Here is an 18282-nt window from a genome sequence, read left to right on the forward strand (position 1 = left end):
CAATCTATGGTTTCAGAGCGGCAATTGAATGTATCCACTAAATTTAACCAAATGAATAATAATTGCGGGGGCATGTTAGAAACGTAATCCTGCTGTTAGATTTACTGAAATATTTTACAACTAAAATGTTTACTTATTTGTAGCTATAGCAATGGGTAGTTTTGAAATACAAATATTTTATATTTTTTTATTTAGGATAACCTCTTAAGCTGAAGGTCTGAACTGGCAACACCAAATGCTATATTTGCAACTCGGGTGGCAGAAATATTGTACCATTTGCAACATCGCTTGCATATTTTCCGCGATGGTTGATGATTATCTATTCACATAGATTGGCTGCTTTGATTTAATTAGCAATCAAAATAATCTTATATTCCTAGAATGGTATTAATACTGAAGGAGGGAATGAAACAAATAAGCTCCGTTCCATAGACGGCATTGCCATTGTAACCAAGCATCTAGAATCCCTGTGGAATTCTTGAGCAAAACAAACGAATTACCTCAAGGATATAACACGAAAATTTAAAACAATTCAAGTTAAATCCGTATAAGGTAGCCGAATGAAGACAATGCGCCATGAGATTAGAGCAGGAGAAATATATACCTTTCTTCGGAGATAAAATAACTTGAAATGGCATTTGAAATGAGAATTCTTAATTATTCACAGGGTTTTAGGTAATTGAGCATAGATTTAGGTTATTTGAGCATATATCTAATTGAGTTACATTTTTCCATTCATTAGAGCCTGAAACAATTACTTATAAGAAATGAAAGGACGGATATCAAGCGGTAAACAGTTCAAACAGAGAAAGCGTTAAACGCTCTGAGGGAAATGCCCAAACAAGACACCGTGGTCTACGAGTGAGGAGTGGAAATGTAAAAGAATTCGTGCGGAGCGGGGCATTCACGTATACATACAAGGTTTCTATAAAAAGTGTGGGGAAAGGTTTTGGAAAAATGGATTTATTTTAGATATTGCTAAAATACCTCAATATTCTTCCCTACGAAGTACATCCCTTGAGCGTCGACACAATTTTTCCAGCGGATTTTCCAAGACTCAAATTCTCCCTGGTAGGAGGATTCCGGAATGTCCTTAAGGGTACGCGTGTAAGCTTCTTTGGCAGTACTTATTGGATCTCATGGCGGTGTCCTTTGAGGGAGGGAAGATTCCACTCTTGGGAATAGGAAATGGTCTGCTGGTGCCAAGTTGGGACTGTAAGGGAGTTGGGGAATCGTCGCAATGCCGTTACAAAAGGTCTTCGTAAGCAGGCATACGACTCTTCTCTTTTGGTCGTCCGTCAAGACCTTCGGGACGAGTTTAGTGCAGATCTTTCGCATCGCCAGATGTTCTGTAATAATGGTTTGCACTGTCTTCTAATCTGTGCAAATACGGTATGTGATAATGAACGAACTTAACCGACGGTCTGAATTTAGCAGTTCACGCATACGTCTGGAAAAAATTGTAACCGATACTTTTTATACAAACCTTGTAGTAGAATAGCCATGTTGGAAAAGAAGACCAGAGGAGAATAGAAGCCTTTAAAACCTGTAGCTGGAAGTGGAAGATTACTGAGAGATGAAGTGAGAGAGGACGAAGCGTACAGGAGAATAGAAAAGGAAAAGGTAATAATGAGTTCCGTACGTACAGGGTTCGTCCGGAAAATAAGTGTACTGAGCTCAGGAAAAAAAATTTATTACACTTTTACATATCTTAAGCTAATATTCCTCAAAATAGGACCCTTGTGAGTCGATACACTTGTTCCAGCGGCGTTCCCATTCCTGGAACGCTCCCGCGAAGGCATCATCGGGAACCTCTCGAAGACTCGTCGTCGACCTCTTCTCTGCCCTCCACGAACATCTTGTGCCACCGAAAGATCATGTTTCTGGACATGGCTGACTCCCCGTAAGCCTGGTTAATCATACCGACAGTTTCGGTAGACGATTTCCCAAGCTTTACCGCAAATTTGATGGAATAACGCTGCTCCAAAAACTTCGGCATCGCGTTCCGTGACGTGGGTCGAAGCGTGGAGGTTCGCGTTAACAGAGCTCCTCACTACACCACAGCTCAGAGCCGACTGCCTTTTTCAGCGTCGCTTGCCAACATACCCCCCTCCAATCGCAGCCCGTCAGAGCGGTGCTGGGCGCGCCTGGAGCGGCGCGCCCAGCCCAGGAGTCAGTACACTTATTTTCCGGACGAACCCTGTATATTAGAGGAGAACCAGATGCTCTGGGCACACCTTGAGAAATAATGGTTATCTTTGGAAAGCAATAAAAGAGGAAATGGAAGGAAAGATCCCAATATGAAGGGCGCGGGCCAAATTTCGTGCACATGCCAAGGGATGTTGGCTGGAAGAGCAATTAGGTCGCGAAAGGGTGCTAGATTACGAAAAGAGACCTGTAGTAGACAAATCTTCCGAATGAAATACCGATGATGATGAGGACTTTAAAGAAGACAAATTAACCCTACAATATGTTCATTTATTTCCGATATAGAATTAAGTAAAAAAATATTGCTTAAATATAATAAGGATAACATTCTCTCAAAGAGATTTTATACAAAAATGCTTGCTTTAATGTGGTGTGGGACGTCTGGGCACAGAAGGGACGTGAAAATAGCGGTGAAGAAGAATTGAATTGGAGATGAAATGGAAAGGCAGACTGAGCGGTGAAGAAATCCTTCCGTGTGGGGCAAAGACAAGTTACGGGAGGCTCTGACAACATGACTAATTGGACTCTCTCCGAAGCACAGTAGCTTGCAGAAGGCCGTCATGGGGGTTGGGGGGGGGGGAAGGGGAGAAGGGGGGGAGAAAGACAGGGAGAGGTCACGGGCGTACAACGGCAATATAATGTGACGGGATGAATTAGAAATTAACTTTCAAGTTACGTAGAGAGAGACGGCGGATAGACTGGAGACCACAAAACCCAATCCTACAGTCATTGGCCTAGTTTGAAATTTTTTAGCATTTATGCGACTATTAAAAATACAGTCTGCCTATATCTTGGATGAATTTCGATTCAAATCTGAAAACTATGAGGAAAAATCACCGTCTTTTACGTAAATGGACTTCTGTAGCGCCGCTAAACACAAATACCTACTACCTTGGGCCTCACTGTGATTCATTCTTTAGCAACGTAGCTTTTTCATATCGTCCAAAATTTCTATCCTATCGCCATCAAATGACCCAATATCTGTAATCATGAGGGTACGGCAACTTTATCAGATGACAAAAATGCTTCACAGCGCTGACACGATATTTGGCAATTAGCATTAAATTTAAAAAAAGTGCGTAGTGATGAATTTTCGGAAAAAGAGCAATTCCCTTCCGAATTCAAACTGCATTGGGAACACGGAAATGGAATGTGTAGACTCAATTAAATACATAGACGTTACCCTCACTCGCGACCTCTCCTGGGTGAATCACATGCGGGGAATATGAGGACAAGCCAACAAAAAATTAGGATTTATTATAAGAGCACTGGTCAAATGAGATGAAAAGGTCAAAGATAAATGTTAAATGTCGCTGGTTAGGCCTAATTTAGAAATTGCTGCATTTTATATGGGATCCTCCTCACGAAGTTTGATTGATTGCCGGATTGGATCGTGTGCAGCGTGGAATAGCTAGATTTGTAAAGCGTTTTTATGATAAACTCAGTAGCGTATCCTAAATACTAGAGGAGCTAGGCTGGGAATCATTTCCGGAGAGAAGGTTAAATTGAAGATTGAATCTCTGGCATTAATTGGAAGGAGGTCTCGTTAGCAGTGATGTTGAAACTGTATTAATACCCCTTGCGTGCCACGGTGGGAGAGATCATGCTAATAAAATTAGGGAGATACGTGTAGATTTAAGATTTCGTGTTTTCCACGAACAATAAGGGTTCCGAATAACATTTTCCGACTGCGGCAGTCATATTCAGGACCAAATAAGTCTGGTGTGTATTCACCCCCTGTCACATACCCTAGCGGTGGCTTGCAGGGAACTAAAAAATATCTTTTCCGCCCATTTTTTCTCCCGCCTTAAAGTTAACCCAACTTCTTCCTCTGGTTCCTTAACTATTTTTGCGTCGCCCCATCTCTCATCTTACTATATTCGTAGCCACTTGACATTCCAATGTACGGCCATTCTCCGCAACCTTAACGAGAGAAAAGCTGTTCTATGAAACGGCGTCCATACCCGAAGCGGGATTCGAACCTGCGGTAGTTGAGCCAACGAGGGCGCTACTATATCTTATTATCCATGCAAAATTCGGGGTCGTTTATGTCATAAAAGATACGGCAGGTTATCAACAGGTTAGACTAGAAGGGAAACTCATTTAAGTGGAAATAAAATTAATTTTTAGGTGTTCCAATGACCCATTTCGATTTAACATCGTAAAATTTTAAAGGAAAGGTAAGGATTGGAAAGCCCATGAGCTTGATTGAATTTAACTAATTAAAGTTATGAGAGACTATTGATGAAATATTATTAGTATGAAGATTGACGCTGATTAATAAAGCTATGGAAAAAAATAAAATAATACTCAAAATCATATGTAAATGATACTATAAATTGCACAGCCGAGGATGATTGGAGGGATATAGTGTCAAGAGTGACATACACGTAAACTCGCATAGCGGAGGGAGGGAGAGTGAGTGAATCGTGGGGTAGGTATAGTAATGAATGGGAAACTGGGAAGAATGGTAGTGGAACAAGTGATTGAGAGAATACGTATTATTAGTTGAAATACGAGCGGGCCCTGTTTATTTAGCGGCAACCCAGGTTTACAGCAGTCATAGGGTGTAAGACGTGGGCAAGGTGCCTGTATACAGGGTCGCACCCAAAAGTGGTAGGACTGATTTTTTTACAAGAATTTTATTGACGATATACTTACATCGACTTAATAATCTTCAAAGTATGCTCCTTGAGCTGCTACACACTTAGTTTAACGTTGCTCCCATTCCCCGTCCGCTCGCTGGAAATTTTCTTTGGGGATGCCGTTGATGACCCTCGTCGAAGCCTCTTGAACGGCCTTTATCGAGTCAAAACGTCGTCCCTTGAGCTGTCTTTTCATCAGGGGGAAGAAGAAGAAGTCCGGTGGTGCCAGATCGGGAGAATAGGGCGGGTGCGGCAACGTGGCAACGCCGTATTTGGCCAGGAGCTGTCTGACGACGAGCGCGCCATGGCAGAATTTTCGGCACCATCTTGGCGCACACCTTGCGTATGGCCAAATCCTGTGAAATAATGCGTTGGACGTTGGATACAGACAGACCCAACTGGTCTGCAATTTCTTCACTGGTTAAGCGTCGGTCTGTGTTCAGCAGTGTCCTCACTCTGTCCACATTCGTGTCGGTTCTTGCCGTCGACGGCCGTCCGGAGCGATGGTCGTCTTCAACGAGCTCCCTACCCTCTTTAAACAACTTGTGCCACTCAAATACTGTGGAACGGCTTAAGGCAGTGTCCCTATAAGCCTGCTTGATCATATCGAGGGTCTCAGTCGCCGTCTTCCCGAGTTTCGCACAAAACTTCACGGAATAACGTTGCTCTAAATTCAGATTCATTTTGTTTTTTGACGCGGACAAAAAACTTGCTTCACTAAAAACGGTGTCCTCACTCAACGACAGCCCGCAGGCGACTAAGCTTGGTGTCGGCCTGTTGCTTAGAGCCCCCACCACCTAACCCCGCCAGACAGACCCCCCTCCACCGCCCCGTTCGCGCCAGAGAAAATCAGTCCTACCACTTTTGGGTGCGACCCTGTACGATCAGTTAGACGAAAACGGTCGCAGTTGAAGAAAATGTTTGATAGTGATGGGGGACTGGGACGCGGTCCGGGAGGAAAGGACGCGAGATGAGTACGATTTAGGAGACGGGAACGACCGGGGGGAGAAAACTATGGAGTGTTGCAAGAGAAATATGATAATAATAATGAATTACAAATGGTTTAAGCATCACATTTAGACGTAGGTTAACGATGACATTGCCAGCAGCTACAGGGAGATATCAGTTCAATTATATGATGATTAAGTATAGATTTAAAAAACTAAGGTAATGCGATTTCCCAGAAATAAGAAGGCTACGACAAGCATTGAATTCGGGGAAAATAAACTAGAACAGTTCACCTACTTCGGAAGTATTTTGGAGGAGAGTAAGAAAGATAGAGGGGGAATTATAAGAAGGATTAAGTTAGGTGATGAAGATTTCGCCTGGGCAGGAATTCCGGTCAAGGCGGATGATTTTTACACTTTGAAACTGGTGCTCTAATATAGAGTTCAGTTGGGTTGGAAACTTGGTCGTTAAGGCAAGAGGATAAGAGTAGATTGGAGGCTTTTGAGATGCGGGTGTGGAGAAGAATGGAGAAGATAAATTCGTACAGTAAAATAAACGATGTCGTGCTGGGCATAGAAGGGGAAGAGAGAAGTGTGTTGAGAGAAATTCGCGCAATTCAGGACGGGTGATTGCAGAAGACACTTAGAGGCAATCGGAGAGTGTATTGGAAAGCGAGGAACTAGAGGTAGAGGAAGTATACACAAGCCGTTTTGGATTTAGGATTAATGAAAACATGCCGAGCTGAAGAATTAGTTATTGTATTATATAATTATAAGGGATATGGATACCTTTGTTTACTTTAGTTTAAGGTTTAGAAGTGCAATAGCGTGTAGTTCCAGGGTCCATCAAGAACTTACCTTGACCCTGTTCACTGCTACTAGCAATAATAAGTGTTAATTCCATAATTTATTTTTTTAAATTGGAACTCTTATAATGAACCTAATATTGCTAGTAAATTCACTCTCAAATTGGGCAGTTAATGCCCGAAAAAATTTAATATCTGTGTTTCGCTTCCATTTTATTAAATTTAATGAATCCCCTCGTTAGAAAACAAAAACCCGTAATCTTGAGTTTATAATCAATCATTCAATGAATCCCGGGACATATTGAACGGGGTATTATTTTGGGGTGCCCAAGGTATAATTTACATCAACTACCTTGAAAAGGGAAATTCTATCAATGACGACTATTACATTGAGTTATTGGTGGTTTTGAAGGACGAAATCGCAAAAAATGATCGCTCATGAAGAAGAAAAAATCCTATTTTATCAAGACACAAGACACAAGATCCTATTTTGCCACAAGTTAATGAAAACAACGGCCAAATTGAACGAGTTGGGCTTCAATCTGCTTCCCTACCCACCATATGTACCCTCCAGATCTAGCCCCCAGCGACTACTGGCTGTTTGCTGTGATCTCAAAAAGATGCTCTAGGGAAAAAGATTTGCCTCGAATGAGGAAGTCATCGCTGCCACTGAAGCTTACTTTGAGAAGACGAGGACAAATCACGATTTACAAGCATGGAATCGACAAGTTAGAAAAGCGTTGGAATGATTTTATATAGCTCTTGAAGGTGATTATGTTGATGAATAAAAATGAATTTTGCGAAAGAAATGGTGTTTTCTTAACTAGAACCGGGACTTATTTAACGATGGATTATCAGTGAGGATATTTGAATGTTAACAAATTCACGTCGAATAGTATGGAAAAAAACGAAATTCGAAAATGAAAAGAGACGGTGTGAGTTACAATTTTGCGTTGGCTTTCATTGATTCGTTGAGGGAGGGTCGCCCGGCCTTGAAATCGAGGGTGTTTTCCAGAGGGTCGTGTGCGTGCCCGTGGCCACCGCCGCAGCAGAAGCCACGCTGCCTCCACTGAGTGGAAAAGTGGGTCGCGCCCGATAGAATTGGGCGGAGTGGCATAAATTAAGGCGACCGCCCTGGGGCAACCGCAAATCGCGGCGCCCCGTGTTTACTTTGGTGTGCGCGATTACCCACTGGGTGGGAAATGGGAAGGCGACGCGTTTCATTAGGGAAATGCCTCGCCAATCATTCCTCCTTTTTTATTTTTTCTTTTTCATCCCCCACCTCCTCTCTCCCTTCCTGCTCTCCCTTTTCCAGAAACTCCTGGATCGCAAGGCCGTGGCCGCCGAGGTGCCTTCGCTGCTGAAATTGCGACACCCCAACATCGTAAGTACGCACACACATACACGCACGCACTCGTCCGACATTCTCGGGTCGCGTTGGGGATCGAACTGGTGCGGTAGCTTATGTACTGGCTCACCGCCCAGTGGGCCCTGGTTCCAATCCTGGAGGCGGCAGATGTATTTCAGTGGTATCCCGATCCCTACTTGAGGTGCTTTGTGGAGCGAACTTAAAGTGAGTACCCCGTCCGTCGGATGGGACGTTAAGTTGTGGACCCCTTGGTGCCTTTCGGCAAGAGCAGGCTAGCGCCGACGCGGGGTTTTTCTCCACCATTCCTCCTTTCCTGCCCATCCCTAATGGCGTAAATTATTATTATTATTATTAAAACGCACATGTGCAGTTAGACCCTGTCAGGTGGCACTCAAATCCCAAGTATTACAATTAAACTTGCCTTGGAAAAATAACAACATGACATCTCCAATCCAAATACTAATTTCACAAATATTAATAAATAAAATCAGTCAGAAAAAAAGCTAGACACTCGAAGGAAACTTCCAAACACAAGTCTCTAACACAAAAAAAAAGAAAATCCCCATCTCATCGACATCAGTTTCCCAATCAACAAGAAAAAAAATAAAAAATAAATCTTTTACATACAATTTTACACAACACATCAACAGAGGTATGACATAAATTGTTTAAATCTTTTTTCTCAAAAATATTTACCCTATTAGGATAGGGTTCGAACCTCCAGCTGTCGGTTTTCTCCCTTAAAAAACTACTACTTGTACTCGGGACGAGTTCACCCGCTGAATGAAGGCCTCCCCATTTCCATGAGAAGCGATTCGAAGCTCTTCCGACGGATCTGGTCCATTCGCTAGAGACTCGCGGAGGGTTTACTACTGCGTATTAAGGGTGTCTGGAACAGACTTCTGGTTTCATCGAAGGCCGCCGTTGTTAAAAATTCCGGTTTTGTTCTTACCACATTTTCCATTAACGGAGCCGGTTTTATCTATCTTTCTTTGCATCACAATCAACGGCTCCCGATCAAAAGAATATTTTATTTTTTCTGAACATCCATCAAAATGGATCCATGCACCGATCGCCGCCGGTTTTGACCGTTATTACTAAAAGCAAAAGCAAAAAAAAGACAGTTTTACATCATAAAAATCCAATAATATTATCACTAAATGGATATGTCATTTATTTTTACGTTGCAAATAACTACAAATGAACCCTTTTACTAATGATTTCAATTTTTTAGATAGCTACGTTGGAATTTTAATATAAACCGGAAATCATTCATTACTAATATTAGATGTATTTCCTAGAAGCATAATTCTTCTAAATCCTTTGCAATTATATCACAGAGAAAGTCACTTGAATGAATGCAATTAAAGAATCTATTCAGTTGATTGCATAGGTACACCAATCATATAACTCGTGGATATTACTAAATCTGCATATTTACCGAGTTTCATGATCAAAGAATTTTTATTTGGAACTAATTCCGAATTGCGATTAATTCATTAGTAACATAACCACCACATCTTTTCCTTTCTGGTGATTTAACCCGCAGATCAAGCTTAAGGAGGTGTTTGAGACGGAAAATGAGCTAATGATCGTCATGGAGATGGCCAGCGGTGGAGAGCTCTTTGAGAGAATCGTGGAACAAGGAAGCTTCAGCGAGGAAGATGCGGCGTCGGCCGTCAAGCAAATCCTGTCCGCACTTCAGGTACGTATCCATGTGTAGACTACGATCAATAAACATCTCAATTCAGGGTACACCGACATATCAGCACCCATCACTCATACCGTCGACGAATGAATGCTCCCAGTATTCTATTACACTGGTATCCGCTTTTACCAGAAGATTACGTACATACTACATCTACAATAATACATTTACTGTTACTGCTTGCCGCGAGTAGAAAAAACTCAGTCCAGCCTTGAGGGGAGCTCCTTCGCTTGCGGGGATTTAAAAGAATCTTACTTAAGACACTCCTAAAATCACTTCACAACTGTAAGTAAAACCCTTCAGGAGCTCACGGCCGCATCATATTCACACAACTATTGATTGGAAATATCCAATTCACATAATAATCTAACTGTTAAAAATCTCACGTCTGGTGCTCTATTTTAGTTAAATTTTTAAAAAATATCATTTAATCGTATTTTACCATTATTTTTTCTATATTTTTTTTCTTTCATATTACTTACTTCTGTGTTATTAATCTGTAATTTTATTTTAATTGATTTTTCTCCACATTTATTTGTGTACTCGTATATCAGTTTTTCTTTTGTTTCTTCTCTTATTTTTCACGGATATATTTATTTATTTTATATTTATTGTAAGTCAATTGCCATTATCGAGTTCTTTTTTATATCAATTAGCACTCAAATGTAGTTATGTTTTCATTGGATGTATTTGAAGATGTGTTGGATGGAAGAAGGGACTGCCACAGTCTTAATCTCGCCCGAATAAAACCGAAGTATTATTATTACATGAAGGGAAATTGGACTACGAATCGGGCAACGGCCGTAATTAATAGTAAAATGTCGTGGTGTAATGCTACCATTTCGATGATGAGAAATTCTGTCAGCCGTTGGCATTCCATACGAAATGAACTCCAAAGTAATATGCATCACAGAGTATTCCAAGGAACTTTATTTAGGAAATTCCAATGCAGCGGAGCTTTAACAAATAATGATCATAGTGAAATTTTAACCAATAATCATATTTCCCTTTTAACATCTTGTTGAATACCTTATGAATACTATCCTAAATATTTAAATTTACAATACCCATAGCTATTCAAACATCGTGATAAATCTATAAAGAACAATATCAAATTGAATTTGACATTTAAGTAAAAGTCACGCCTCTTTCTCCTCCGGGTCATGAGAATGTGGCTCACTAGTTAATGAAAAGATAACACGACGGATTTTTACGGGTTATAACAGTTAAGTCAACGAGTTATAAAAACTGGGAGGTAAGCGCATATGGGCTAGCAATTACGGACATCCACTAATGCGATTACTGATATCAGTATCTGAATAATGTAGTGGCTGAGAGGTATAAGTTCTTTATTTTTTAATCACTAAACATTTTATCTCAACTGAGCCTTTGACCGGTGTCAAGAATCTCTTGGAGCCTACATTAACTCGCTAAAATACCTATGACGAATTTTACTAATGGTAGCCTACCGTTAAGCTAGGTTTCATGATGCAGGCTAACCACTGATACATTTCTAAGTCTCACCTAACACGACTCGACATGACACGCTAGACTTAAATAAAGTTCGCGTACTTTTTGCCTTCATTCGTTCCGTCCTACATGCCTATATTTTTCCTAGCCCATCTCGTCTGCCTAGGGTTTACATCTCTATCGCTATCTTCAACATCACATTTCCTATCAAAATTCTCTGACTCCACCTTTCCTGGCTTGATTAGATTTCTCCCTGCAATCTCCCCATCCTCCCCCACCATGTCTATCACTTTTTCCTTGGTTTTCCGTGCCTTAAATTTTACATTTCCCATCCTTCTCCACACACACTTCAAAATCTTCACGCCATCATCTTGCATAAACGACCTCCACTAAACAATCCACGCCACTCATCAGGCATAAACGACCTCCGTGCCGCGCAAAACTACGCTTCATGTCAAAGTTTTTATTAATGTTTTCTTTGTATTCTTACTCAAGGTCCTCCATCACATCAAAATCCTCCTTCTAGAAGCATCTATGCATTGCGAAATTCTTCGTTTTACGTCCCTCCTACTTTCACCGTTATATTCGTCCGAAACACTTACTAGAAAGGCGACCAAGTCTACCTGCTCCAGTTAATGCACTAAATATAAATTTTATGTAACCTTACATTCGGGTTAATTTGGAAACAGATGGGCGTCGTGGAGGACTAGCAATTAGAAGGCTCGATTAGCAACCTCAGGGTCTCGGATTCACATCTGAGTGATCGGCGAACTTACGTCAGTTCCACCGTCAGCTAGCGAACCAACCTTCGGGTTGAAAATGGTAGTTGGGTTGAGTCGGCACTAAAATTAATTTCTGAAATACTTCCGCTCTCACATTTACATATATATATATATATATATATATATATATATATATATATATATATATATATATATATATATAATGAAATAGAACTTTTGCTGAAAAATGTAAAGCCTAATAAATCCTCCGGGCCCGATGAAATATCCGCTCGTATATTTAAGGATATAGCTTCGGAAATCGCACCGTATCTAGAAATGATATTTGAGAAGTCGCTGGTAGATCACAAGGTTCCCAGAGATTGGGAAACGGCTAACGTAACACCAATATTTAAAAACAGAGACAAGGAGGAATCGAGCAATTACAGACATATTTCCCTCGCATCTATTTCGTGCAAGGTTATGGAACATATAGTTCCTAGTTCGATCGCGAGGCAACTCGATAGTCAGGAGTTATTGATGAAAAATAAGCTCGATTTCCGAATGGGTAGATCCTGCGAGACACAACTTGCGCTTTTTGCTCATGATATTCTTTTTTCTGGAGAGAACAATGTTCAAGAGGACGCCATTTTTCTATATTTTTAAGAAAGCCTCCGACCAAGTACCTCATAGTCAACTACTCACAAAGCTAGAAGCATATGGCATAGATACAGATATCCGGGGTTGGACTAAAGACTTTTTGAATGGCTGGGTACATTGAGTAGTTATAGATGGAGTTAGCCCAAATGCAGTAGAAGTTACTTCAGGTGTTCCCCAGGGAAGTGTTATCGGACCTCTTTTATTCCTACTTTACGTTAACGACATTGACCCTGTAGTCAATAGTAAGATACGTTTATTGGTCGACGATGCAGTAGTTTACCGTGACAACCGTAATTCTGGGGACACAGCAGCTTTGCCTGATGACCTAAATGCTAAACAACACTGGCGCGACACTTGGCAATTAGAATTAAGCTTAAAAAAGTGCGTAAAGGTGAATTTTTGGAAAACGAGCTGATCAGTCAATCTAGTGTGTATTCACCCTCTGCCACACACTCTATCGATGGCTTGAAGGGTACTAAAAAAACAAAATACGAATATATATTATTTCCCATCTCACTTTTGCAGTACCTGCACTCTCACGGCGCCGTTCACAGAGACCTGAAGCCGGAGAACCTTTTGTACGAGTCCGAGAACGAAGGGTCTCTCCTGAAACTGACCGACTCCGGGTTGGGCAGAATGTTGCTGAAGGGAAGGTACTGCAACCAGAGTGGAACCGCCGGGTTCTGCGGTAAGTCAGCTACGTCATCTCCAACAAACAGCCAAATTCATCCATCTGGCAACAGTTTAGTGGTCCTTGTGACATTGCATGCCTCGCTCGCATTTAAAATTCTTATCCATCCATCGCAGAAGTAGGCATATTTGGGCCTACCGGTAAAGAGAGTTCCAACTGAAGCCCGCCCATTACTCTGGTTCACTAACAACCACTAAACAATTTGGTTTATTTGTTTTCCTAATTGATAAGGCGTCATCTCCGGATCGGATAGAGATTTATCTTGGATCCTGAAGCGTGAGGAACCTCAGGCGCTATCAGGGAAAGCATACTGCTTATTGGTGCCAAGTAGAGGATTATTTAACCCGCTTTTCGTATCTCTGTTAATTGTCCGGAATATGCTTAATATTTTAGAGCCAGAGAGATATAGAAAAATGTTTAAATAAAGTTAAATTTTCTGTAATCCTATGGAATTTTTATCGGAAAAATCAATTGACTTTTTGTAAAATTTTCTTTGGTCCCGTAAACTTGGTAATTTGGAGTCGCCCTAAAGGAAGATACACAAACTACAGCGCCCACTACAGTCAAGGAAGCATTGTTCAAGCTCCGGTACATATCTGCAAACTTGCAACTTTGAGCACACGCCCCCTTCCCTCTCCAAACAGATTGAGTCAGAGCCAAGCATTTAAATCGAAATTTAACGGACATTAAATAAAGTCGCCGCGAAAGGCTCCTTGACCCTTGATGGTGCCGGTCCCACGCCATTCAGTCGATGGCCATCCTCTTTATCTTCCACGGTGAGGAACGGAATCGTTAATTTTCTCATTAAAGTTAATTTCAGAAACTGACCTATGCACACCATTGCGACAATGTTAAAGAATAACGTAGTTGTAAAAAATTGCAGTGAAAAATCATGGATTTATCCCGCATATCTTCAAAACATTTATCCGACACAATGATTTACGGGGATGTATTTCTCATAGACCGATGAAATTATGTAAGGGGATTGCAGCCAATTATGATTTATTTTACCAAACATTTACTTACTTTTTGCCATATTTCCGATAACTTTTGAATGTAGAATTGATGTCCTGGGAACAGTTTGGGCTGAACATTCAGATTACACGCTTATTAGTTATGCTCCCGGAAGAGAATTTAAAGTGCTATCGCACATTTCCAACCGAGGCTATGAATTCAATATCTTGTGAAGCCAAAATCCGTGTGGTTTTCATTTGGGGCAGCAGGTCGAACATGGCCGCTGGGCGAATGCTGTCGATTTGATTGAAATCCAGAGACCATCGCCGAAGAAGGTAACCGAAAGGTTTGTTTAAGAGGGTTGATGGGTAAAGCGAGTGTCGTTGCACCCGCAACGTGTGAAATTCGCGTTTAGCAGAACAGAGGGAGCAGTTCCTTTCCACGTGCCTCCCAAACTTTCGCCATAAGACACTCGAGAAGGTACGAGGGTAGGCTAAAAACTAAAACACACATGCTTGCAGACCACAAACATAATAACCTTAAGATTCACTCCTGGTGGAAGTAACGCTGCAGAAGCAATTTTACTGAACTAAAAAGACAACCACTGACAAAGATAAATCATAGAGAACTCATATATTTGCATCAGTCCTCCCACGATATGAAGACAAAGTGACCGCCATTTTACGACCCATATCCCTGACGCTATACGTAAATAAACTGCCCATTTGCCGGGAGACAAGGAGTAGTAGTAGTACTTAGGGGAGGCGACCGACAGTTGAGGTCATTTGCACCATAGGGGATGGACAGGAAAGGATGAAGAGTGGAGAGAAACCCGGCGTCGGCATTAACCTACTCTTTACGAAAGGCGCCAAGGGGTCCGCAGCTTAACGTCCCATCCGACGGACGGCGTACTCACTCAAAGTGCCCTCCACAAAGCACCTCAAGTAGGCATCGAGATACCTCTGAAAAATATTCAACACCGCCGGGATTTGAACCGCGCGCCCTCAGGGTGGGAAGCCAGTACGTTAGCCCCCGCACCATCTCGATCCTCGGGAGGCAAGGCAATATCGGCGTTAAATAACTCTGCGCCTCTTGACTCAGTACTTATTTAGTGCTTTCAAATGTAATATGTCACGATATTAAATTCATTTATCGGTCATTTTGATTGGAAAACATTTAGGTATCCGACAAGCACAACTATCAAATAATCATCACAGCTAGAATTCAAGCCTCACGCCAACAATGGAGCCTCGTGTTTCGTCTACGCTTCGGGAATCTATTTTTGAATAGCAGCCATCTTACAATGACGTTTAATTGTGTCTGAAAGTGTCCATGATTAGCTCTGGTGTTAACAAATAGTCCACATAGGAGGATTGCTATTTATATTTTCAGCCTAATAATGCCTAGCCTAATATCTATCACCAGCCCAGCTGGTGATAGATCTTAGGGTTACCCAAGGGAAAAACTCTTACACCTTTTTCGCCAAAGTTCCCCTTGTAATACAGGATTGACGCTCGAGCGACGAATGGTAAAAACATGGTTGGCCAAAAATTCAATTGAAATCGTATTCCGCAATGGATAGCTCTCACAGGGAACCAACGCATAACTCCGACCGGTGGTGCCGGATTAGAGATGACGAGTCGATTCGCGCTCCCATCAGTTGCTGCGGCAAAAACCACTGTCTTACCTTGGACCTAAGAGCAGTCACCATAAATTCACCAATGCATATAAGGCTGCTGCCTCGATTTCTAGATAAAAGAGGCCATTGTCACATGTTTCCGCTGCTTGCTGTTTGCAGCGCAACCACTCCGAAGAAACGAGTGAGATACACTACACCCTCTGGGCTTGACATTCGAAATAATGGCCCCAATTTTCATTGCTTCGGCACGCCACTCTTTAAGTATCACTTCCTTCGACGACTTCAACATAAGCGGAATAATCGGTTCGAAATATCTCTTCCGTCGAATGCAATTTACGAAAAAAAGATGAGGAGACCGTATTCGTGTCAAGCAGTCAGATGCTAGATAAAAAAAGGTGGATGGTAAAGCCTTGACCGCCCAACCTGCCCATACTCCAGGCGAATAGGGCGCCAAGGTTTCACACATCATAATGTTCCACCTGATGTCCAGCTTTATGCGCCTAAAGACATTATTAACAATTAGGTCTCGCCCAAAGCACAGAAAGTGGGGCAATGGAATGGTAATGCGAGTTCGCAAATGTGGGCCTGCCTGAAATAAAAAAATAAACATGATAATATTTCATTGAGCGATTGATATTATATCTCGTGTTTTGGAATTTCACTCCAGGACAGTTTACTTAGAGCGGACGGACAGAATGGCAGGGTTGGGTTTAAAAATGATAAAATATCACCTTTTTAGAATGTGTCAAGTGTAGTCACTGGTATCGCAAGTGTTGTTCTCGTCGTGTCGTAAGATTCAGGAGAATCTCCAATGCATAGAAAAGAGTGAGGCTGGACGTGAAATTCGTATTTATTTATTTTTCCTCTCCCATCTCCCCTCTCACTCTACAATTTGAGGAAAAGACGCGTGTGACCAGACGCGGCGATTAAAGAGCTCGGTAACGTTCACCTTATTTATAATCATCATTCGACCTTTCTTGGGCTACTATTTCGGAATTCCTCTTGCAATTACGTATTAATGAGCGTAAAGACATAATTGCTGTCAAATTTCTCACCTTATGAACTTTGCTTGAGTAACAGGTCAATGCTCTCAATTCTTATGACGGAACGTAGGACAACAAGGGACGCCATCTTGTGTTACCTTTTGATTGAACAATATGTATAGAATATCCTGATCATAGATTTCCAGAGAAGAGGGGGTGCTAGGCATTGTGAGGGACCGTGGGGAGCATGAAAAGGAGGCTGGAAAGATAGATTCAGAGCGCCCCGCGATCAAGTCGCTTTTGTCCAAAATATCAGCAAAATTGCGTGCTCACAGGTGAAACCATGACCAAAACATCTTCCCACGTGCATAAAAATGCTTATAATACTAATTAAATCAAGTTAAAACGCTAAGGACAAATTGCATAAAAAATAACATGCTTCGTCTAATTTAATTTTCAACTTAAATCGCGATTCCTCAAAGTGGAGTAAGACCTCGAAAAATGATCATGCACCCTCGTAAATCCTACAGAAACAAAGCCAATGATTCCTGAATGATTTAATGCTTCATTCGCTAAATGGCCCCTCTGCACCATTTACCGGATTATTATTATTATTATAAATACACATGTGCTAATAGACACTGTCAGGTGGCACACAAGTCCCAAACGATTGCAAAATATAATACATAAAACCAGACAAACACAGATCTCTTTAACAAAACAAGTGAATCCCCATCCCATTTACAACCATTAACCAGCAAGAAAAAAAAAGATACATAAAAAAAAATTAAGCTATAACATATAATACCATACACCACACATAAATCAAATTTTTACATATATACCTTACATCTATTCTTAAAAGTATACACTCTGTTAGGAAAGGGCTCGAATATTTTTGCAGGTAAGGTGTTCCACTCAACAATTGTTCTATTTAGAAATGAAATTTTTTTTTATTTGTCCTCTGTGCCCGGCATTTTATCTTAAATTTGTGATCATTTCTGCCTATAAAATTTGGGTTCCCCGCCTCTTTCCTAAGATCTGCAGCTTAAAACTGAAATAATATCCGAAACTTGATGCGTAATCATCTTTTTATAATATTATGTCTATTATATATGTATATAAATGTGGGTGTGAAGATGAATGTAGAAGGTGAAATGGGCTGAGAAGGAAACAAATGAGGAAGTACTTGGCATGGTGGGTGAAGAGAGGGGTTTGTTGGGAGAAATCCTATGGAGGCAGGAAAAGTGGATGAAGGTTGTATTGACCGGCAGTGGGATGTTGAAGACTGTAATAGAGAGGAGAATGTTGGGCAAAAGAGGAAAGGGAAGGAGCAGGATAGGGATGTTGGACGGGATGAAGGGAGGAAGAAAGTACTCGGAGATGAAGAGGAACCTGATGTAGAGTAGGATGCGGGATTTTGTGTTTTATCAGGTGTCACAAAATATTTATTTATTTGGTAGTTTTGTCCATCCTAAACCTA

At 41.3% G+C, this 18282-nt stretch overlaps 1 protein-coding gene across 3 annotated transcripts in view; it reads left to right on the plus strand.

Moving 5' to 3' along the window:
* Positions 1 to 18282, plus strand: part of LOC139695066 (calcium/calmodulin-dependent protein kinase type IV-like) — a 76115-nt gene that overhangs the window by 38983 nt on the left and 18850 nt on the right. For 2 of the 3 annotated variants that reach the window (XM_071593681.1, XM_071593682.1), the window contains exons 4-6: positions 7922 to 7990; positions 9525 to 9680; positions 13058 to 13220. In XM_071593681.1, the coding sequence (XP_071449782.1) occupies positions 7922 to 7990; positions 9525 to 9680; positions 13058 to 13220 (388 nt within the window). The remainder of the gene's footprint in view (positions 1 to 7921; positions 7991 to 9524; positions 9681 to 13057; positions 13221 to 18282) is intronic. The other variant, XM_071593683.1, reaches the window with a different exon arrangement.

This window comes from Hetaerina americana, unplaced genomic scaffold, assembly GCF_022747635.1.
Source record: "Hetaerina americana unplaced genomic scaffold, ioHetAmer1.1.p SCAF_6, whole genome shotgun sequence".
NCBI lineage: Eukaryota > Metazoa > Arthropoda > Insecta > Odonata > Calopterygidae > Hetaerina > Hetaerina americana.